This window comes from Cervus canadensis, chromosome 2, assembly GCF_019320065.1.
Source record: "Cervus canadensis isolate Bull #8, Minnesota chromosome 2, ASM1932006v1, whole genome shotgun sequence".
Lineage (NCBI taxonomy): Eukaryota > Metazoa > Chordata > Mammalia > Artiodactyla > Cervidae > Cervus > Cervus canadensis.
In genome coordinates this window covers 96,990,846-97,012,954 of record NC_057387.1, presented here as the reverse complement: position 1 = coordinate 97,012,954, position 22,109 = coordinate 96,990,846, and the positions used below count along the sequence as shown (strand labels likewise).

The 22,109-nt window shown below is 40.6% G+C and overlaps 1 protein-coding gene across 2 annotated transcripts in view; it reads left to right on the top strand.

The window, feature by feature from the left end:
* ST3GAL3 (ST3 beta-galactoside alpha-2,3-sialyltransferase 3) overlaps positions 1-22,109 on the top strand; it is a 204,236-nt gene that overhangs the window by 70,913 nt on the left and 111,214 nt on the right. Inside the window, exon 3 of one of the 2 annotated variants that reach the window (XM_043461580.1) lies at positions 19,989-20,036. The exons of the other annotated variant lie outside the window; for it this stretch is intronic. Within the exon in view, the coding sequence (XP_043317515.1) occupies positions 19,989-20,036 (48 nt within the window). The remainder of the gene's footprint in view (positions 1-19,988; positions 20,037-22,109) is intronic. 2 annotated transcript variants of the gene reach the window in all.

Here is a 22,109-nt window from a genome sequence, read left to right as displayed (position 1 = left end):
TCAATCTTTGTGGCCAGCATACATTTTACCAAATTGCTATGAGTTATAGATAACTTAAAGAAGAGGAGAAAAATGGTCTCTTTACACCTGGAAAACAAAACATTAAAGCAGTTTGTTTTCCATTAGTTTTAGAAATCCTTTCCCAGTTCAGTCATATGATCTTAAAGTTGTCAAAAACCCATATTCCAGAGTACCTGTCAGAGCTTTATACATGAATCTCTTTAAAGAAAAAACATATTTGCAAAAGCGTTAAAGTAAAGCAGTAACTGCCTATAACTGACAAAAAGACTTGAGATTTTCCAGGGACCCTGTGAAAGGTCTCAGAGTTAGCTCAAGGTCTTTCTAAAGTTCATTTAGAACTTGCTTTTTGGGAAGTTTATAAAATATATCAAAAGGTTTTGGACACTTGATCCAACAGGATCATAGATTATCATGAAATGATAATTATCTGTTGGATCACAGTAACAATAAGTAACAAATTTCAAAGGCAAATACAAAAAGTTACATAGTTGAAGGCAAAACTTAGTTCTTTTAATATTGAGAAGATTCCATTTTCTTAAGTAATCAGAGACCAGATTAAGACAAAATGAAGCCTAGAAAAGAATTTTGGTAAAACATGAATCTTTGTTTTCTAAGCAAATTACTTAGAGGTTAAAAAAAAAGGAGCAGGCTACTTAGTCGAAGAAAACTTTGCCCTTTTAAGAGATTAAAAACCAAATTCATTTGGGAGCAGTGTAGTTTTGATATTTAAGTAAATTCGTTTTAACTTAGCCAGCTTGACCACATATAAAATTTATTTTTCAAAAAAATTTTCCCCATAAATCTTCTACAGCTTACTATTTCATTTAGCTTTTGTCCTATTTTTCGTGTTTCCTATTCTGAACTAGCTTCACTTTAGGACAAAATTACATTCTTGCCCTCAATAAAATGCATTTCTGTTCTTCTACCTTTTCTTACCAAAAGTGAAAGTGAAAGTCATGTCTGACCCGTCCATGCAACCTCATGGACGGTATAGTCCTTGGAATTCTCCGAGCCAGAATACTGGAGTGGGTAGCCTTTCCCTTTTCCAGAGAATCTTTCCAACCCAGGGATCAGACCCAGGTCTCCCACACTGCAGGCAGATTCTTTACCAGCTGAGCCACAAGGGAAGCCCAAGGGTACTGGAGTGGGTAGGCTATCCCTTCTCCAGCGGATCTTCCTGACCCAGGAATCAAACCGGGGTTTACCAAAAGCACCTGTGTTACTTATGTTGCATATATAGTTGTTTCCCCTAATTATTTCTGGTAGCTTTAAACAATTGTGAGTAGTCTATACGAACTAATGAATATATTTCATAATTCCTAAAAACGTATTTTCCTCAAGGAAATTTTCCAATATGGTATGTTACCAATAGACCCACATATCTTTAGTTCCTTTGTAAAGGAAGCCAAAAGTAGATGAACCTATTTTAAGTAATGTTCTAGTATTTTGATCTTATTTGGGAATGATCTAGATATTTAATGACTACCTATTATTTAATTTAACTTAGCAAAATTGTAAAGTTTCAGGACGCCAAAAAGATTTGGGGAAACTATTTAAAAGATTTACCCAGAAATCTATATCTCATTCAGATACTTTCAATTCACTTGTTTTCAACATTCATGAAAAACTTTATCATACCATGTATTTATAGCTCACAAATTTTGTAATGAAGATAACATGAATTTATCTGACCAATAAACCCAGGTAGAATAAACATTGTATGCCTGCATTAGTTTCAACACTGGTAACTCCAAGGACATGCCTATTTTAATTAAACCAGTACCCCCAAACTAGCTTTCAAACTATATCATGTAAACCCAGAAAGTCTCTGCTATATTTTATTTCATTTAAGTGGTCATTTGTTTGTTGTTTTGCTTTTTTTGTTTTTAAGCCAATTAAATAAAGCTCTTTTTGAATTAATTTTAGCAATACTATCCAGAGGTAGAAAAGAAAAAAAAAAATACCACACATATATACATACATATACAGATACACTGGTGGCTCAGAGGGTAAAGAATCTGCCTGCAACACAGGAGACCCGTGTTCAACCCTTGGGTCAGGGAGATCTCCTGGAGAAGAAAATGGCTACTCACTCCAGTATTCTTGCCTGGAGAATTCCACGGACACAGGAGCCTGGTAGGTTACAGTCCACGGGGTTGCAAAGAGTCAGACGTGACTGAGCAGCTAACACACACATATAGATACACATGAGTGCACAGGCAGATGCAAATGGGGAACTTATAGTTTTATTTAAAATGTTAAAAAAAAAATGTTAGCCATATCTCAGGTACAAAAATACAAAACTCAAAAGAATAGTTTGATCCAAATTGTTTTTCTGGCATACTGTAAGGACCCTTTTAGAACTGTTTTTGGAGTCAAATTGTCTTTTAGAAACCTCTGCATATCAATCAAAGAAGGCAGTCTGTTGTCTCCTGAGTGGTTTGGAGTTCTCTCTGTTAAGATTTCCCCTAAAGATGGCCTTATTTAAAACAAAGGTCGAATCTTTTGAACAGGATAGTAGACCTACCAAAAAACTTCACCAACCAGACGGAAATAGAAAACAAAATTTCCCCTAAGAGTTTTGGAATCTATTTGTCTATTTTCAAAAATATAGGACAATTGCTGTTTAAATCTTTCCTTTTAGTTGTTTATTTGCTCCAATTGTCTTAGAAACAGTAATTAAGGGTTTAGCATTTGGATTCTCAGAGGGTCTGATTTTTTAAAGGGGCAGGTTTTTGCAGAGGAGAGAGGAAGATGACATTGCGGCAGAGTATGAGGACAAGATGGCTGTCAGGGCGGACTCTGAGTCAAAGTGGGTGGAGAAGGACACAAGATGGTCCAAAACCAGAAGTTCGGGGAGGGGAATACAAGAGTTTGAGGCTCTGGTAGATTTCATTTTTTCTTTTTTGGTTATTTTGGCAAATTTAGAAACAGAATCTTGCAAAGAGGCAATTTTAGAGTTTTGTACGTTTCCAGTTACCAGTGAAATGTTTGTTTTAATTTTAGAGTGTAGCCCTCCGATTTAATCTTATTTGAATTTGGGGAGATTGAAAGTTCCCCATAATGGCAACTGTAATTCCTAATTACTTTTAGTTTGTCTAGCCCACTTAGTTTAAAATGCAGTAAAGGGTGTCCACAGTTTTTAAACATGAACTGGCCCAAGTCTCCAAAGGCAGACCACCTTCAGAGCAGTTAGATGAGTGGGGTCCCATTTCCCTAAGTTCTCCCAGAAACCCAAGAAAGTTGATAGAGTCTTTGCCCAGATTCCAAAAGGAATAGTTCCCAGTTAGCTCAGTCTCCAAAAGAGAACCTAGCTACCACATGCTCCAGAAAACAACTTGAGTACTAAGGACGAAGCCTTGAACCAGACAGATGAAATCTTTTCCCTGAAAGGACAAAGCCTTTCCAGAGCCTGAATAAAGTTAGAGAGCTTGAAACAGAAAAGACTGGAGCTTGGAATCCAAGAAAACACTCTCCAAATTGAAGGCAGTCAGCAGCTCAGCAAAGTGATAAGCATAAGTGACTTAGTTAAGTGACCTCACTTAATTCTAGGAGCCATTGTCTCTGGGAGTTTGCCTCCTTTGGACCCCACTTGTGCCACCAAATATGTCAATTTTAATCGTATAATAGCCAGTTATTTTGAATTTATTCTACAGTACCAGAGGAATACCCCTTTATGGATCACATCCTTGTCGTGGCAAAGGGGCTTGTGTAACCCAGTGAAGCTATGAGCTGCACCTTGAAGGGCCACCCAAGATGGACGTGTCATAGTGGAGAGTTCTGACAAAACGTGGTCCACTGAAAGAGGGAATGGTAAACCATTCTAGCATTCTTGCCATGAGACCCCATGAATGGCATGAAAAGGAAAAAGGATATGACACTGGAAGATGAGCCCCGCGCCCACCCACCCCCCACCGCCCCCCCCGCCCCCAGGTTGGAAGGTGTCCGATATGCTACTCGGGAAGAGAAAAGGGCAAATACTAATAGCTCCAGAAAGAATGAAGTAGCTGTACCAAAGCAGTAATGATGCTCAGTTGTGGATCTGTCTGGTGGTGAAAGTAAAGTCTGATGCTATAAAGAACAGTATTGCATAGCAACCTGGATTATTAGGTCCATGAATCAAGGTAAATTAAACATAGTCAAGCAGGATATGGCAAGAGTGGATATCAGCATCTTAGGAATCAGTGAACTAAAATGGACAGGAATGGGTGAATTTAATTCAAATGACCATTATTTCTACTACTGTGGGCAAGAATCCCTTAGAGGAAAGCTCTCATAGTCAATAGAAGAGTCTGAAATGCACAACTTGGGTGCAGTCTCAAAAATGACAGAATGATCTTGATTAGTTTCCAAGGCAAAAACCATTCAACAACACAGTAACCCAAGACTATGCCCCAACCACTGATGTCAAAGAAGCTGAAGTTGACCAGTTCTGTGAGGACCTACAAGACCTTCTAGAAATAACACCAAAAAAGCATGTCCTTTTCATCATAGGGAATTGGAATGCGAAAGTAGGAAGTCAAGAGATACATGGAGTAACAGGCAAGTTTGGCCTTGGAGTATAAAATGAAGCGGGGCAAAGGCTAACGGAGTTCTGTCAAGGGAACACACTGGTCAGAGCAAATAACCTTTTCCAACAATACAAGGGATGACTCTACACATGGACATCACCAAATCATCAATACTGAAATCAGATTGATTATGTTTTATGCAGCTGAAGAGGAAGAAGCTCTATACAGTCAGCAAAAACAAGATCTGGAGCTAACTGTGGCTTTTGCAACTCCTTATTGCAAAATTCAGGCTTAAATTGAAGAAAGTAAGGAAGAACACTAGGCCGTTCAGGTAGGACCTAAGTCAAATCCATTATGATTATACAGTGGAGGTGATGAATAGATTCAAGGGATTAGATCTCATAGACAGAGTGCCTGAAGGACTATGGAAAGAGATTCATAATGTTGTACAGGAGGCAGTGACCAAAACCATCCCCAAGAAAAAGAAGTGCAAGAAGGCAAAGTGGTTATCTAAGGAAAGAAATGAAAAGCAAGAGAGAAAGGGAAAGATATACCCAACTGAATGCAGAGCTCCAGAGAATAGCAAGGAGAGGTAAGAAGGCCCTCTTCAAGGAACAAGACAAAGAAGTAGAGGAAAACAATAGCATGGGAAAGACTAGAATCTCTTCAAGATAATTGGAGACATCAAGGGAACATTTCATGCAAGGATGGGCACGATAAAGGACAGAAATGGTAAGGACCTAACAGAAGCAGAAGTAATTTTAAAAAGGTGGCAAGAATACACAGAAGAACTATACACAAAAGGTCTTAATGACCCCCCAGATAGCCACAATGGTGGTGTCACTCCCCTAGAGCCTGACATCCTGGAGTGTGAAGTCAAGTGGGCCTGAGGAAGTTTTACTATAAAAAAAAAAAGCTAGTGGAGGTGATGGAATTCCAGCTGAGCTATTTAAAATCCTAAAAGATGATGCTGTTAAAGTGCTGTACTCAATATGCCAGCAAATTTGGAAAATTCAGCAGTGGCCACAGGCCTGGAAAATGTCAGTTTTCATTGCAACCCCAAAGAAGGGCAGTGCTAAAGAATGTTCAAACTACCATACAATTGCGCTCATTTTGCATGCTTATGGTTATGCTCAAAATCCTTCAAGCTAGGCTTAAGCAGAATGTGAACCGAGAACTTCCAGATGTACAGCTGGATTTAGAAAAGCCGAGGAACCAGAGATCAAATGGCCTACATTCCTTGGATCATAGAGAAAGCAATGGAATTTCAGAAAAACATCTACTTCTGTTTCACACTGAATATGTGAAAGCCTTTGACTATGTGTATCACACAACAAACTGGAAACCTCTTAAAGAGATGGGAATACCAGACCATCTTATTGTCTCCTGAGAAACCTGTATGCGGGTCAAGAAGCAACAACCAGAACCAGATGTGGAACAACTGGTTCTAAATTGGGAAAGGAGTATGACAAGGCTGTATATTGTCACCCTGTTTGTTTAACTTATATGCAGAGTATATCATGTGAAATGCTGGGCTGGTTGAATCACAAGCTGGAAGCAAGATTGCCAGGAGAAATATCAACAACCTCAGATGTGCAGATGATATCACTCTAATAGTTGAAAGCAAAGAGGAACTAAAGAGCCTCTTGATGAAGGTGAAGAGGAGAGTGAAAAAGCTGACTTAAAATTCAACGTTCAGAAAACTAAGATCATGACATCTGGTCCCATCACTTCATAGCAAATAGAAGGGGAAAAAGTAGAAGCAGTGACAGACTTTGTTTTCTTGGGCTCCAAAATCACTGCAGATGGTGACAGCAGACATGGATTTAAAAGATGCGTGCTCCTTGCTCTGACAAACCTAGACAGTGTATTAAAAAGGAAAGACATCTCTTTGCCAACAAAGGTCCATATAGTAAAAGCTATGGTTTTCCCAGTAGTCATATATAGATGTGAGAGTTGGACCATAAAGAAGGCTGAGCACTGAAGAATTGATGTTTTCGAATTGTGGTGCTGGACAAGATTCTTGAGAGTCCCTTGGACAACAAGAAGATTAAACCAGTCAATCCTAAGGGAAATCAACCCTGAATACTCATTGGAAGGACTGTTACTGAAGCTGCAGCTTCAATATTTTGGCCAACTGGATGCAAAGAGCCGACTCATTGGAAAAGACATTGAAGCTGGGATAGATTGAGGGCAGGAGGAGAAGGAGGCGACAGAGGATGAGATGATTGGATAGCATCACCAACTCAATGGACATGAATTTGAGGAAACTCTGGGAGATAGTGAAGGACAGGAAAGCCTGGCGTGGTGCAGTTCGTGGTGTTGCGAAGAGTCGGACATTACTTAGCAGCTAAACAACAACAACCAGAGGAATTGCTGTTTGGGAAACGCAATCTATGGCAAGCCATAGGCAAGTCCAGAGAACAAGAAAGAGTAACCTGCTTTTTTAGAGGAAAGGGAACTTGCTTTTATTGGGGAAGCTGGGGTGGAAATTTGGGAGTTGTTGCTGTGATAACCAGAGAGTCCATTGGAGGAAGCTGGGAGTCCGGAGTATAGAGGCTTTTCCTTGGCTTTACTGCTACAGTCTCTGATCGGCTGGGCTATCATGGGGTGGAGAGTTTTCTTCTTCCTTCTGGGTAGTAGAGGCACCTTTCTGTTGGAGATCTGGTGTAATCTCTTCCCATTTGGAATAATTGAGGCTGCGTGGCAGATTTGTGACCCCATGGACTGTAGCCTGCCAGGTTCCACTATCCATGGGATTCTCCAGGTAAGAATATCAGAGTGGGTTGCCATTTTCTCCTCCAGGAGATCTTCCTGACCCTGGGATGGAACCCTCAGTCTCTTGTCTCCTGCATTCACAGGTGGGTTCTTTACCACTAAGCTACCAGGGAAGCCCTTCAATTTGAGCAGGATTCTTTAATTCCACAATTCATTCATCAGTTGAAGAGACATTTAGATTGCTTTCACTTTTTGGCTATTGTGAATAACACTGCTATAAACATTCATATTCAAGTTTTTGTGTGGACATAAAACTTTTATTTCTCTTTGGTTTATGTATAGCTAGCAGTAGAATTGTTGAGCCATATGGTAACTCTTTATTTGCCCTATATTTGTTCCTATATTTGAGACACTCCCAGGCTGTTTTCCAAACTTGTTTTACCATTTTATATTCCCATTAGTAATGTATTCCATTTTTCCCCATGCCTTCCACTCTTAGTATTTAAGATGAATGACAGTGATGTCAACCACTTGCTTTTCATTTTTCAATTATGGTATTGAGAAATAATACAAAATAGAAATAATACAAAATATTAAGTATACAGTTTTTTTCATGGCAAAATAAAAAAACTTACCTGAGCAACCTTTCACTTTATTTCTTTCCTTTGTCTTAATTAAGTGATCTCTTGGGGATGGAATGGCACCATACTCTTAATGACAGCCTATCAAGTACATCTTTTTTCCATATGAAGGAAAGAATGTCATACAGCAAATGACTTAATAGTCTTATCCTATCCAAAGGTCTGAGGCACATGTGAATATTGTAGGCCCACTTTCATAGAGAATCATGTCTTTTTTTATTATTTGAACTTCAAAAATTGTATTGGATTGTAAAGCAGATCCCAGACGTCAAGTCATTTTACCCATAAGTATTTCAGTATCATCTTGAACAATAAAGGACTTTAACAAAAGATAGCCAGTATGTTATTACCTCACATTAGCTATTTGTTGTCCAGTTGCTCAGTCATGTCTGACTCTTTGTGACCCCATGGACTGCAGCAAACCAGGCTTCCCTGTCCTTCACCACCTCCCGGAACTTGCTTAAGCTCATGTCCATTGAGTCAGTGATGCCGTCCAACCATCTCATCCACTGTCATCCCCTTCTCCTCCTACCTTCAATCTTTCCCAGCATCAGGGTCTTTTCAAATGAGTCAGTTCTTCGCATCAGGTGGTCAAAGTGTTGGAGCTTCAGCTTCAGCATCAGTCCTTCCAGTGAATATTCAGAGTTGATTTCGTTTAGGACTGACTGGTTTGATCTCCTTGTAGTTCAAGGGACTCTCAAGAGTCTTCTCCAACACCACAGTTCAAAAGCATCAATTCTTCAATGCTCAGCCTTCTTTATGGTCCAACTCTCACATCCATACATGACTACTGGAAAAACCATAGCTTTGACTATACAGACCTTTGTCAGCACATTAACTATAATTCCTTAATTTTTTCCAATACCCAATTCATAGTTCAGTTCAGTCGCTCAGTCGTGTCCGACTCTTTGCGACCCCATGAATTGCAGCACGCCAGGCCTCCCTGTCTATCACAAACTCCCGGAGTTTACTCAAACACATGTCCATTGAGTCGGTGATGCCATCCAGCCATCTCATCCTCTGTTGTCCCCTTCTCCTCCTGCCCCCAATCCCTCCCAGCAATTCATAGTTACAGATCCCTAATTAGTTTAAATTTGCATTTCCACAGTTGTTTTTTTTTAATCTGGATCCAAACAAGGTTCACACATTTTGTTGTTTTATCTTTTAATTATTTTTTATTCTAGATAATTATTTCTTATAGATCATATTTAGATAAGTAAGATAATCACAAAAGAATGTAAAACAGTATTTAGTAAAGCACTGAGTAGGATATGATCAAATACGAGGCATCTAGGTTTCTAGGAAGGGCTTCCTTCACAGCTCAGTTGGTAAAGAATCTGCCTGCAGTGCAGGAGACCTGGGTTCGATCCCTGGGTTGGGAAGATCCTCAGAGAAGGAAATGGCAACCCACTCCAGTATTCTTGCCTGGAGAATCCCATGGACAGAGGAGCCTGAGAGACTACAATCCATGGGGTCGCGAGAGTCGGACATTACTTAGCGACTAAAGACAGAGGTTTCTAATAAAGTCTTCATTGACCCTGTTGGTAGATATATGATATATAGGTTAGAGAACCAGATTGACTAAATTTGAAGCTCTGGCCCCACCACCACAGACTTTGTAATCTTTTGCAAGTGAATTTAATATTTGTTTTTATTAAAGTTATATATGTGCATAGTTCAAAAAGACAATTCTACAAGACTTGTTACCAACAAAAATGAACAAGAAAATCACTTTCTCATTACCACCAGTACTTGATTTCCTACCTCCAGGAAGCATTTGTTTTCAACTCTTTTAACCTAATTTGTTTGATATTTACCTCCAGATCTCAAGGCAACCTAGTTATATTGCCATTCTTGATATTCCCTTTTTAAATTTTAATTTAATTAAAATTTTATTTTATTGAAGTATAGTTGATTCATTTTTGATATTTCTGTTTTGAGTATTAACTATTTCTGTGGGCTCCCAGGTGGAGCTAGCAGTAAAGAATCCACCTGCCAATGCAGGAGATGTAAAGAGATGAGTGTTCAACTCCTGGGTCAGGAAGATCCTCTGGGGGAGGACATGGCAACCCACTCCAGTATTCTTGCTGAGAAAATCCCATGGACAGAGGAGCCTGGTGGGCTGCCATCCATAGGGCCGTAAAGGATCGGACATGACTGAAGCAACTTGGCACGCATCCATTTCTCTAATGGAAGATGAAGGTTTAGTACTCTATCACACTCACTGCAGTCCTCCAAAGTGGCACAGTGGTAAAGAATCTGCCTGCCAATGCAGGAGACACAGGAGACGTGGGTTCGATCCCTTGATTGGGAAGATCTGCTGGAGGAGGAAATGGCAATCCACTCCAGTATTCTTTCCTGGGCAATTCCATGGATAGAGGAGCCTGGTGGACTGCAGTCCATGGGGGCACAAAATGTCAGACATGACTGAGCCAACTGAACGTACACACGGACACACTCACTGCTCCTCCACTACAGATATCAAGTCCATACTTCCATTCTCCTGATATAGTTAGAAAAATGTTCAGTCTAAATAGTATAGCCATGAAAATGCTGTTCATAGATACCATGATTACTGTCTTTTCAGAGAATACTTTATTTTTCTTGAAGTCAGTTACATTCATGCCTTATATTTTGCTTAGTTTTCTATGTATTGATCAATAATTCAACTCTGCACCCTTCCTCAGTTGTATAAATCTGCTCTCCATATGTCCAAACACATTAGATAGTCTATTAGTTTCATTTTCTTGAAGAAATCTCTCTAGGGGCCTTCTGACTTGCACTGCTCTGGACTATTTTCTGTCTGTCCCTGCTGCCCTGCATGACCTTGGAGTCTCCCTCACCATCCTTCTTTTTTGGTATATCTCATTTCCTGGAGTCCATTTTTAAAAAAAAATTTATTCTTCATTTACTAGAACACATCCTCTAATATCCTGAGAAAGGATGCATGAGAAATTTTTGAGACTTTGCCCATATGAAAGTGTCTTTATTTTAATTTCATATTTAATTGACATTCTGGCTGGGTATAGAATTCTTGGTTGGAAATTATTTTCCTCAGAATTTTGAAGATGTTGCATCACATATTTTAGGCTTTCAGTGCTTTTCTTGAGAGATCTGAAGCCACTCTGACTTTTAAATTACTTTTATAAAACCTCTTTGCTGTTGTTCTCTGGAAATTTGAGTGTTCTGAAATTTCATGATGACATACTTGTTGGAGGGCTATTTTTATTTTGTGCTATACACTCAGAGGGCCCTTTTAGATTAAAAAACTCAAGTTCTTTGGTTATGGGGAAATGTTATTTAATTATTTCTTTGAATATTTCTCCCTTCTATTAAATATTTCCTTTTGTTAGAACTTCCATAATTCAATTATTGTGTTTCCTAAACTGGTGCTCTAATTAAACAAACACACAAACAAAAAAATTTTTGTCTCCCACATTCTGTCTTTGTCTTTTGTGCTACATTTCCTTGACTTATTTTTTTAATCCTTTCTATTTCTGCTATTATGTTTTTAATTTCCAAGAGTTATTTTTTGTTTTAATTCACTGAATGTACCTTTCTTTTAGAAATGGCATCTATTTCCTGAATAAAATATTTTCTCTCTGAGGATTTTAATGATTTTTAAAAAACTTTCACTGTCATATGTGTTTTCTCTTTTTCCACATTGCATTTACTTTTCATTTGTTTTGGTCTCTATCATCATATTAGGTAATTTCTTCTAATGCCTTGTGGTCTTGGCTGTCAGCCTACACTTAAGAGAGAGGTCTCTTCTTTTTAATATCTTCTCTCCTACTTCCAGTGGTACCTGGTGCTGCCAGTGATTGAGCCTTTGGGGAGTTCTGTGGTATATTTTAGGATATATTTCAGCTTTTCCCACTACTACTGTAGGATTCACCTTTCCTGGTTTTGTGGAATAAGTTCCACTTATTTATCTGCTTTCCAAAACTTCTGTTGCTGTTATCTCCTCTCCATTCTCTGTTCCTGTGTACTTCTGATTTATAACAAACAAATGACCTTTTCCGTCATTTGGAGGGGTTTGGAAGGGAGCGAGGTGTATGTGTAATCTAAATCAAGGTTCAGCAAGCTATGGTTTTTGCACTAAACCCAGCTCTTTCCTATTTCTAGGGCACCACGACTAACACTTTCCCAGGTCGCTGAAGTTCCAAATCTCATCCTATCATCTCACTCTCAGTCTTAACACACACCTAGGACCACTTTCAATCCACCTTCTGTTGCACCAACAGGTGTTTGTAAGTGGTGCCACCCTTTCCCCCTTCCCCCAGCCTCTTAGAGGGCAGTTGGTGGTATAAATCCAGCTACTCCCAGACTTGCCGGTCTCCCTGTGGTGCTGATGCCCCAGGGGTGTCCTGCCCCTGATCCTCAGCCAATGCCTTTTGTCTCCTGGATGACATAGCAATTTCTTCTGCAATTTCATGGTGACTCGCTTTTTAAAAATAGTCTTTGATGTGTCACAGCCTTTCTTGAAAGTCTGAACAGGTTGTATTGACTAGTTCTTTTAGTCACATGCATTTTTACCTCCTAAAAGAAACCCTAATATATTATTTAGGTACAATTTTACCTTCCTGAAACCACACACCCCTTAGTTTCCATGCCTCACTGCCTCTCCTTCAGTGTTCTCACATGACCAGCACAGCCTGTCCCATGAATTTATTTCACACCAGCTCAAATACCCTCTCCTTCAAGTCTTCCCAGCTTCTCCCAGAAAAAAATCTCCCTCTTGTCTCTTAACTCCTAGGGCAACTTCTCTAGAGGCTTGTAATATAGTTATTTATATCTTTGTATTCTCCTCCTGATGGTTCATAAATTCTTTCATGTCAGGGACCTTCTCTAATCTTTCCATACAGTCTCTTGAGTTTGGAAGAACTCTGTATATGTTTGATAAATTAATGACATAAACCTAGGGAGAGACTTCCTGAAATAAGTCTGCTAAGTCAACAGCCTCCACTTAACACACTCACAGTTCAGTCCCACTAAAGTTACAAATGCCTTCCCAGTGAGTGATTTGGCAGTATCTTTTCATTCATCAGCTTCTTCCTCCTCTTTGCCACATTTAGATACTCCTTTTTACCAACAATTCTTACCTCCTCTGGCTTCCTCTGTCCTGCTACTCCTAGCTCTAATTATTTTACTCATGTCTCTTCCATATACCACAGTCTTCTAAATCAATGCATGTATTTCATTTTCTGTCCTTGAGCTTTTTGTTTCCTCTATGTGTCTTCAGGAATCTCATTTCTCTATGTATCTCAGCAATCTCCAAAACTCATGTTATGTTTGTTTGGGGTTAAGGTTGAAAGGGAATAAATCGAGGGGCTCAGACTAGGAGTTAACTTTCCTCAGAATCTAAGCAGTGGATAGAGTAGAACAAGACACAGGTAGCCATGTGGCTATTGAAATATCAGTTTTGCTGATGGAACAGTGAATACCCAAAATTGAGAGCTCTTTCATGAAGTTAGATTGGAAAACACAGATTAGACCCAGCATCCAAGTGGGGCCTTCTACTTCTGAGATTTAGACTCTCAGGGTGAGTTGTGCTTGGAGCAGCTTATTGGAAAGGCAGAAAGTGCTCCAGGGTATTAAAGCATGCAGGCTGGAAGGTAGAGGAAGTGAGTCCACTCAGACTACAGACAGCTCCAAGATAGCAAGAGATTTGAAAATGAGAAACTCAATTACAGGCCAAGTCCCTAGGAACTAAAAGCTAAATCTCAAGGTCTCATGATGCATGGGATAGCTGACTGCACCGAAAGAATATTCTGGATCCAAGGCAGCTCTGGTGTCTTCTCCTCAACACACTTGTGGCTCTTCGCTACCACTAACATGGGCCCCGAAGGCCCAGCATCAAGTCCAGTCCGTAGCCTCCCAGCCTCTGTTCTTATTTGCTTGTTTGCTTGTATTTCCTGCCCACAGCCCCGCTCTGTGCATCCCAACTCACGTCTGTAGAAGGTAGAACCTGTCTGCATTTTAGATGGATGATCAGTCTATGGATTGCCTTCTCATGGATCATGTGCTCACTTGTGATCCAGTTGTCTGACCAGAGGAGAGGCAGGGTCATGTGGCTTAGATGAAGGCTACTCCCATTTAAGCAAAGATCAGCATCTATATGCCCAAGCCCAGAATATAGATATATATAATCCTCCTTCTTCCTAATCTCTTACTCATGTCCTGCAAGTCACTAACCCTATAAATATTCCCTTTTAAACATTATTAGCATCCATTGGCTTTTGTTTTTTATTTTTGTTGCCACTGCCTTGGTTCAGGCCACCATCATTTCGCATCTGGAATGTTGCGTTCTTTTCTACCAGTCTCCTGGCCTTCAATCTCTCTCTGTCTTTCTCTCCAGTCTACCTTTTACTGTGTTGCCAGAACAGTCAGTTTAGTTCCTGCATAGCAGTGAGCGTTTATGTTTAAAAATATAAATCAGATCAGTTTCTCCCCTAGTTTTAAGCGGGGGCTTCTCCCTGCTATTGAAACACAGCACAGATGTCTTGCTGTGGCCTCTTACATACGGGCTCCTACAGATTTGGCTCCTGCGTTCTCTCTGACCCCATGTCACACCCACCTTGTGTTTTTCATGCTCTGTGTTCCAGCAACACTGGCCTTCTCTCTGCTTCTTAAATGTACCAAGATTGCTATACTTGCTTTCCTTCCACCTGGAACTCTTTTTCCTTTGGTCTTTTCTTGGTGGATTCCTGCCTTCCAGTCTCAGTCATATGTCGCCTCCTCAGAGAAGTCTTCCCAAAACACCCAACCTAGCATTGCCTGTGCTCCCACCTGTGATCACTGTTACATCATTGAATATTCTTCATGCCACTTATCACTGTCAGAAATTATCTTGTTCGTTTTTTTTACTGTTTTTTTTTCAATCGCCCTGATTAAAATATAAATTCCTTGAGAATAGGAGCATTTTTGTTCTTCTTTACCATTGTATCCCTAAGTCTGGTATATAGTAGTTGCTTAATTAATATGTTGAATTAATGAACAATGAAAAATCACCCTTATTTCCATACCTATACATTATACTTAGCTTCCCCCCTTCAGCTTTCAGTTCAGTTCAGTCACTCAGTCGTGTCTGACTCTTTGCGACCCCATGGACTGCAGCATGCCAGGCCTCCCTGTCCATCACTATCTCCTGGAGCTTGCTCAGACTCATGTCCATCGAGTCAGTGATGCCATCCAACCATCTCATCCTCTGTCATCCCCTTCTCCTCCTGCCTTCAATCTTTCCCAGCATCAGGGTCTTTTCAAATGAGTCAGTTCTTCGCATCAGGTGGCCAAAGTGTTGGAGCTTCAGCTTCAGTATCTGTCCTTCCAGTGAATATTCAGGGTTGATTTCCTTTAGGATTGACAGCTTTGATCTCCTTGCAGTCCAAGGGACTCTCAAGAGTCTTTTGCAATACCACAGATCAAAAGCATCAATTCTTCGGCACTCAGCCTTCTTTATGGTCAAACTCTCACATCCATACATGCCTACTGCAAAAACCATAGCTTTGACTAGATGGACCTTTGTCAGCAAAATAATGTCTCAGTTTTATTGAGTTATTATTGAGAAATAGCATTGTGTAAGTTTAAGGAGTACAATGTGATTGTTTGAAAGATGTATATAATGTGAAATGATTACTACAATAAGGCTAGTTAGCACATCCATCACCTCACATAGTTACCTTTTTGCATGTATGTGTGTGGTGATAACATTTAATATCTACTGTCTCAACAAACTTCAAGTATACAGTATGGTATTATTAACTATATAATGCTTAGCTTTATATATGTTTTTATTTTACCTGTTAGGTTATACGCTACATGATGGAACAGTTGTTTTTTTTTCTTTCATTCATTCATTCTTCCATCTGTAGGGCATACCTATGGTGGCTAGCAGAATATATGTGTTGAGTGTGTGCCATGACAGGTAGTACCTAAAACATAGCTTATTCACCCCATAATATGACTTTGGAATCCGGTCCAATGACTGGAAAGACTGGGCCCCGTTCTCCATCCTCTCTTAATATTCTTTTTATCCACTTCAGAAACCAGACACAGGAAACATCTGACCATAATAAAAGGTTTCTAGTCAATTCTAGGTTTCCTCACTGAACAAAGTCATGTGTAGCAATGCTCTGTTGTGCTTTGGTCTGGGATTCTGTTTGGTCACTTGCTTAGCACACCACATGGCTGCCTCTGGCCTCAGAGCCTGAAACAGCTGGAGCCTGGGCTGCTTGAAATAAAAATGACATATTTGTTAGCCTGAGAGGGAGAAGTCTGGATATTCTTGCTCTGCTTCTTGCAAAACAAACTTTTCAATTTGTTGAATACTGAATTTTCCCTTTAGCTGTCAAAATGGTTTATAGCTCAAATGATCTTACATCCTTCAGAATAAACACAAAAAAATGAATGGCCAAACTGATTCTCAAATCTCTGCCTTAAATGCTCAAAGCAATATCCATCCAAATTACACAAAACTTCCTCCTGAAGTTTCTGCCCTCTCACTTGCATCTTCTGCAGTTTAAAGACACACACTCTTGGGAGCATTCCACCACCACTGGAAATAATATTTACAAAAACTCTGACTCTTTCCAGTAAGACTGTTATCTGTTTGGTGCTTGCTTCTTGCATATCCTTATCATGCTTGATTTCTAAGTGCCAATTGACATCTCTGCTTCCTTGGCTAGAAGGCAAAAAGACCAGCTCTTATCTGCTGGATAGAATAGATCAGATAGGATAGATTAGATAGACCAGTTCATATCTCTAGTATCACCAGGCCTGGCACATAATGGGCCCCTGATAATATTTGTGAGAAGGAAGGAAGAAGAAAATAATTTCTTAAAAGCTGGTCTATTTAGGAATTGAGGTTACTGAGGTATAGTTAAGTGTCATGAAATGTAAGGAAAGGGAAAAGCCAAAAAGCTTGTCAGCACATACAGGGAATCAGGAAGGTGATCAAGAACCTGCCATCCTTTTGCATTGGTACCAGTGAGTTAGAGGTTAAAATCCTAGAGCTGGATTAGAAAGTTTTTTCCTAACTTTTTTTCCCCTCTGATAATACAAGTTACATATTCACTATAGAAATTTTTCAAAACTGCAGGAATAAATATCATCTATAATTCTTTCACCCAGAGACAACCGTTGTTCACATTTAAGTTTCTTTTTTTTCTTTTACTCTTAAAGTTTTAGTCTTTTAGTTAACGTGTAGCCTTTTTTCTTTTAGAAAAAGATTGAAAACTTTGAAAGAGATTGTTTCAGAACTGCTTGTGTGTACAAAGACAGTAAATTGCAATTGGAAAAGTACCTGTCAACTGCAATAAAAATTTGAGATGGTGTTACTGTTGCCCACCTGGGCAGTCAGCTTCTCAGAAAGGCTTTGCTAATCTCCTCCAGGTGACTGTGATCCCTCACCTAGAAAGCGCCTGGGGCCCTTTCCTTATTCCCCCGGCACTGCTTCGTGGGAATGCTTTCATCTCCCAAGGATGAGGCTGGGCTTGAACCTCTGAATCTTTCTGCTACAAGGACATTTCAAGGTTGACTTGAATTGAATGAGAATCTCTGTGCAGAATAGATCTCTCCCCTCACCAGTTTGTGAAATATCACTCAGATAACGTCACCTTTGAAAGGAAGCAAAGGAAGCAAACATTCCTTTGTTTAATGAGCATGTTGACCACTTTCTGAGTGTCAGTCAGTGCACTTGACATCAAAGCCTCAAAATGAATAGACAGTCCTTGTCCTCAGGGGACGTGCAGTTTAATGAGAGAAGAGCAAGAGTAAAGACAGGATTATAAGGCACTATGACAAATGCCATAATAGCATGCAGTGATGGCCTAAAGAGAAGGGGCAGAGTTGACCAGAGAAGGCTTTAAGAAGAGGAGATGATCTCTTTGGGTCTTAATAGAAAAGTGGGAGATTTTCTATGCAAGTGGGCAGAGAAAACAGTATGTCAGATGTCTGAAAACATGAAGGTGAAGATCTCTTTGGAAAAATAGAAACAGTTTAGCATATCTGGAACATGAGGTATATTACAGGTCATAAATTAGCCAGAATGGTAAAGACCTTGAAGGTCAGAGCTTGGACTTTATCTTTCAGGCTAGAGGAAGCCACTGAAGCATTTTAATCAAGAGCAAAGAGGTGGTCAGGTATACTTTTTAGAAAAATCATGCAGCAGTATAAAAGACGATGGCAGTAGGCTAAGTTGGAGGTTTAAGTGTGGATAAGGGGGCTATCAGAACACTCCCAGCAAAAGAAGGACAGGCACATATCCACAAAAGGCAAAGGTGGCGATAGTGGTAAAGAACCTGCCTGCCAATGCAGCAGACGTAAGAGACGCGGTTCAATCCCTGGGTCAGGGAAGATCCCCTGGAGGAGAGCACGGAAACTGCAGTTCTTGCCTGGAGAATTCCCATGGACAGAGGAGCCTAGTAGGCCACAGTCCATAGGGTGGCAAAGAGTTGGACACGACTAAGTGACTGAGCACACACCAGGTGTTATGTTGGTAACATATCAGTGAACAAAGCATCCATAGTGTCTGTCTTTATGGAGCTTTTAGTCTAGCAGTGGGACAGATGTAACTTCCAGTTTTGGAACTCTTGTGTCAGATTTCCATGTGCAGTACAAAGAAAATGACGTACACCTGAGATCTGAAGGATCCTGCTGGGGTGGGATGCTCCCTGGGGTGCAGATGCTGTTCCTATAGGCAACCAGCTAGCATTCCTTTGTAGTGACTGAGCCTTTTGAATATGATCCTTTTTGAGTCTGGGGTCTCTGGGGTTATGTTGGGCCTTAAATTGTCTTGGTGTCCCTTGTATTAATAATTTGCATTTATTGAGCTATGTGTTGGCTTTATGCCATCATTTGTATTGGTTCCTGTTGTAGGAAACAGCCATAAAAGATCCACAGTTATTTATCATGTAATAGAGATGTTGTAGAAGTTAACAGTCTTCAGCATGGTATAGCATCTCCATTTGTTAAGACCTATAAGAGGAATTTCTTTCTGATCACTATATAGTATTTGCTTTTCTACTTCTGGTTGCTCTGAGGCACCCTGTCCAATCCTGCTTCAGGTCTCCCCACAGGACACCCTCTGCCTGGAATGCCCCTTCCCTTCTTGTTGGGTTTAACCTCTGTGTATCCTACATATCCATCCCCTTGTAGTTCAGGTGTCACTTCTTTAGGGAAGCCTTCCCTAACCAATATACGCTCCCCTTCCAAACTTTTAGTGCTTTTCCGCACTCTTTATTGTTGTTGCTTTTACTTCATCAGTTTTCAGTTGAATGAGTTGTTGTTGGGTAACTTTTTTTCTCTTAGACTGATGACAGGTCCACGAGGCTAGAGATCATGCATTTTTTTGTGTGTCTGGATCGCAAAGTACAGTATCTTGCGTGTAGTAGATGCTCAATAAATATTTACTGAATAGCTGAGTAAATGAATGAATGAATATACTGTGAGCCCTCTGTCTTGTTCATTTTCTCCTTTATTTAGCTGTTTGGGAGCTCAGACTTCTTTGATTCGACCTGTGGTGTTTGGTTAGGTCCTCATGGCATGTATTTTGTGCACTAACATTCCCCTGACTATATAATATTTTTCCTTCCTTTGATTGCTTCACTTTTAAAATTCCAGTGTATACTGTAAATTCCTGTAGGTCACCTGATGCCTTTTGGGGGAGGAAATAATAAGCAATTGGATATAATAATAGGAAAAGAAAGTAAGTCAAAGGAAAATGTTGGTGCCTTTAACCAGATGCAGGAGGGAAGTTTTCTTTTGCTTTGTTTTAATTTTATTTTCACTGTGAGAAGGAAAAAGAAGTAAATTTGTCCACTAATTGGACAGGAAATGCGTCTGAAGAATTTGGGGCATGTCTTTGCCCTGAGATGTTCCTCCCAGTGGCAGGAGGCTGGGGCTGGGCTCAGCAGGGCCTCCTGGCCCAGTGGATGGGTGGGATGGACCTGTGGAGGCTGTCTGTGCAACTGATTCCAGTCCTGTTGACCTTTCCTTGGGAGAGGGTTTGGGCAATGCCAGTGAGAGCTTGCTTTTTGTTTTTGTTTTTGTTTTTACCATAAGAAGGAGAAAGAAATGAACTTGTCCTCTTGTGTTGCAGATTCAGTGGTTCTTTCCTTTGACTCCGCGGGACAAACACTAGGCTCAGGTACCAATCCCTCCCCCTCTGTCATCCTTTCTGCTCTCAGTACTGGCCACAGTTGAAGTGGAGCCTAATGAGGTGGGGGAGGGGGTGTCTGGGGACGGCACTGGAATATCTTAATATTGTGGGAAGATCTCAAGAAGCTTTTCTAGGGACCCATGGTCTGGGAAGGAGCAGTGGGATGCAGCATCCAGAGGACTTCGCCAGTTGCTTTAAACGTGTGCAGCAAAGAGTTTGCAGTAGATGCTCCTTCCTCATTCAGGGTGGTCCAGGGTCATAGAAAAGATGTCTGTTTCCTGTGCACACATCCTGTCTCAGAGAGAGATGGGCAGAAACCCCTGAAAGACCCCAAGCTCTGGGCACGCAGGAGCAGTGGACCATCAGGGTCTCCAGGAACATGCTGGGCTGGCGAGAGCATCACAGCTTCCTGAGAACACACACCCTGTTGCAGTTCACAGGCACGCCCCGTATAATTCAAATACACGCCTCCTGTGTGTACACCTCCTGTGTGTAGGGGCACGGTACTGTGCACACATGCTGAAGCGCTCCCATGCTTCCGTGCATCGACAGTGCAGGACGCAGAAATCGGCACCCACTGCTTCAACTCAGATCACCCGGGTTTAGTGGAGCCCAGCTCTCCCCTGTCTCAGGCTGTCTGCCTGCCCCACAGCACTCTGCTGTTGGCAGTGAACAGAAAGGGAAGATACTGATTCTTCAGCTTGCTGCCATTGCATCCATATGGGAACCCCAGAATGACTTTACCTCATGAGGAGAGCATCTCCATGCATCAGGTCTTAAGTTTTAGTTGAAGATGGTGGTCCTTGTACCATAGATGCTGCCTGTGAGTAATAGGGAGACTTTGCTGGCCTGTTAAAGGCAATTAACCCATTTTGCTGTGGTTAACGGCAATAGATTGATGTTTTACAATGCAGCCATGAGGTTCAGGCCGCTGTAGCAACGTGGACGAGGGGAAGGACGATCAGAGAATATAATCTCAGCTACCACTCTTCACTGAGGGCCTGCTGTGTGCCAGCACTAAAAACACCAAAGCCAAGTGCTTTGCACACTTCTTGCAAGGTAGATAGTAAGTACATCTTTAATTATAGATAAAGAAACCTAATACTCAAGAGTCAAAGTATCCTGTCCAGGGCCACTCATATCTGTCCAACCCTAGAGCCTATACTCTGCCTTGCCATATTGCTGTCGCATACCTTGATACTTGATACTCCACTGAAATTCTTTAAGACTGAATGGACAGATAGAAAGAGTTTTGAAATAGGCATAAAGTTGTGTCAATTCACATAGAAAAAGATGAATCAATTTTATTACATTTATTACATTACAATTTTATTACAAAGTAAAACTTCTGTTAATCAAAAGATACCATTAAGAGAGTGAAAATGCAGAGTGAAAAAAGATATCTATAACATAAATAGCCCACAAAGGGCTTGTTTCCAGAATAAAGAGCTACAAAGATCAATGTGAATAAAGAAGCAACCCTGTATAGAAACAAGCAAAAGACCCAAATAGGCCCTTTGCAAAAGAGGAATCCAGATGGTCAATAACCCAATGAAAAGGTCTTCAATTGTATTAGTACCTAGGGAAATACAAATTAGCATTTCAAGCACAAGCTGGAATCAAGATTGCCGGGAGAAATATCAATAACCTCAGATATGCAGATGACACCACCACCCTTATGGTAGAAAGTGAAGAAGAACTAAAGAGCCTCTTGATGAAAGTCAAAGAGGAGAGTGAAAAAGTTGGCTTAAACTCAGCATTCAGAAAACTAAGATCATGGCATCCAGTCCCATCACTACATGGCAAATAGATGGGGAAACAGTGGGAACAGTGACAGATTTTATTTGTGGGGGCTCCAAAATCACTGCAGATGGTGACTGCAGCCATGAAATTAAAAGGCACTTGCTCCTTAGAAGGAAAGTTATGACCAACCTAGACAGCATCTTAAAAAGCAGAGACCTTACTTTGCTGACAAAGGTCCATCTAGTCAAGGCTATGGTTTTTCTAGTAGTCATGTATGGATGTGAGAGTTGGACTATAAAGAAAGCCGAGCGCCGAAGA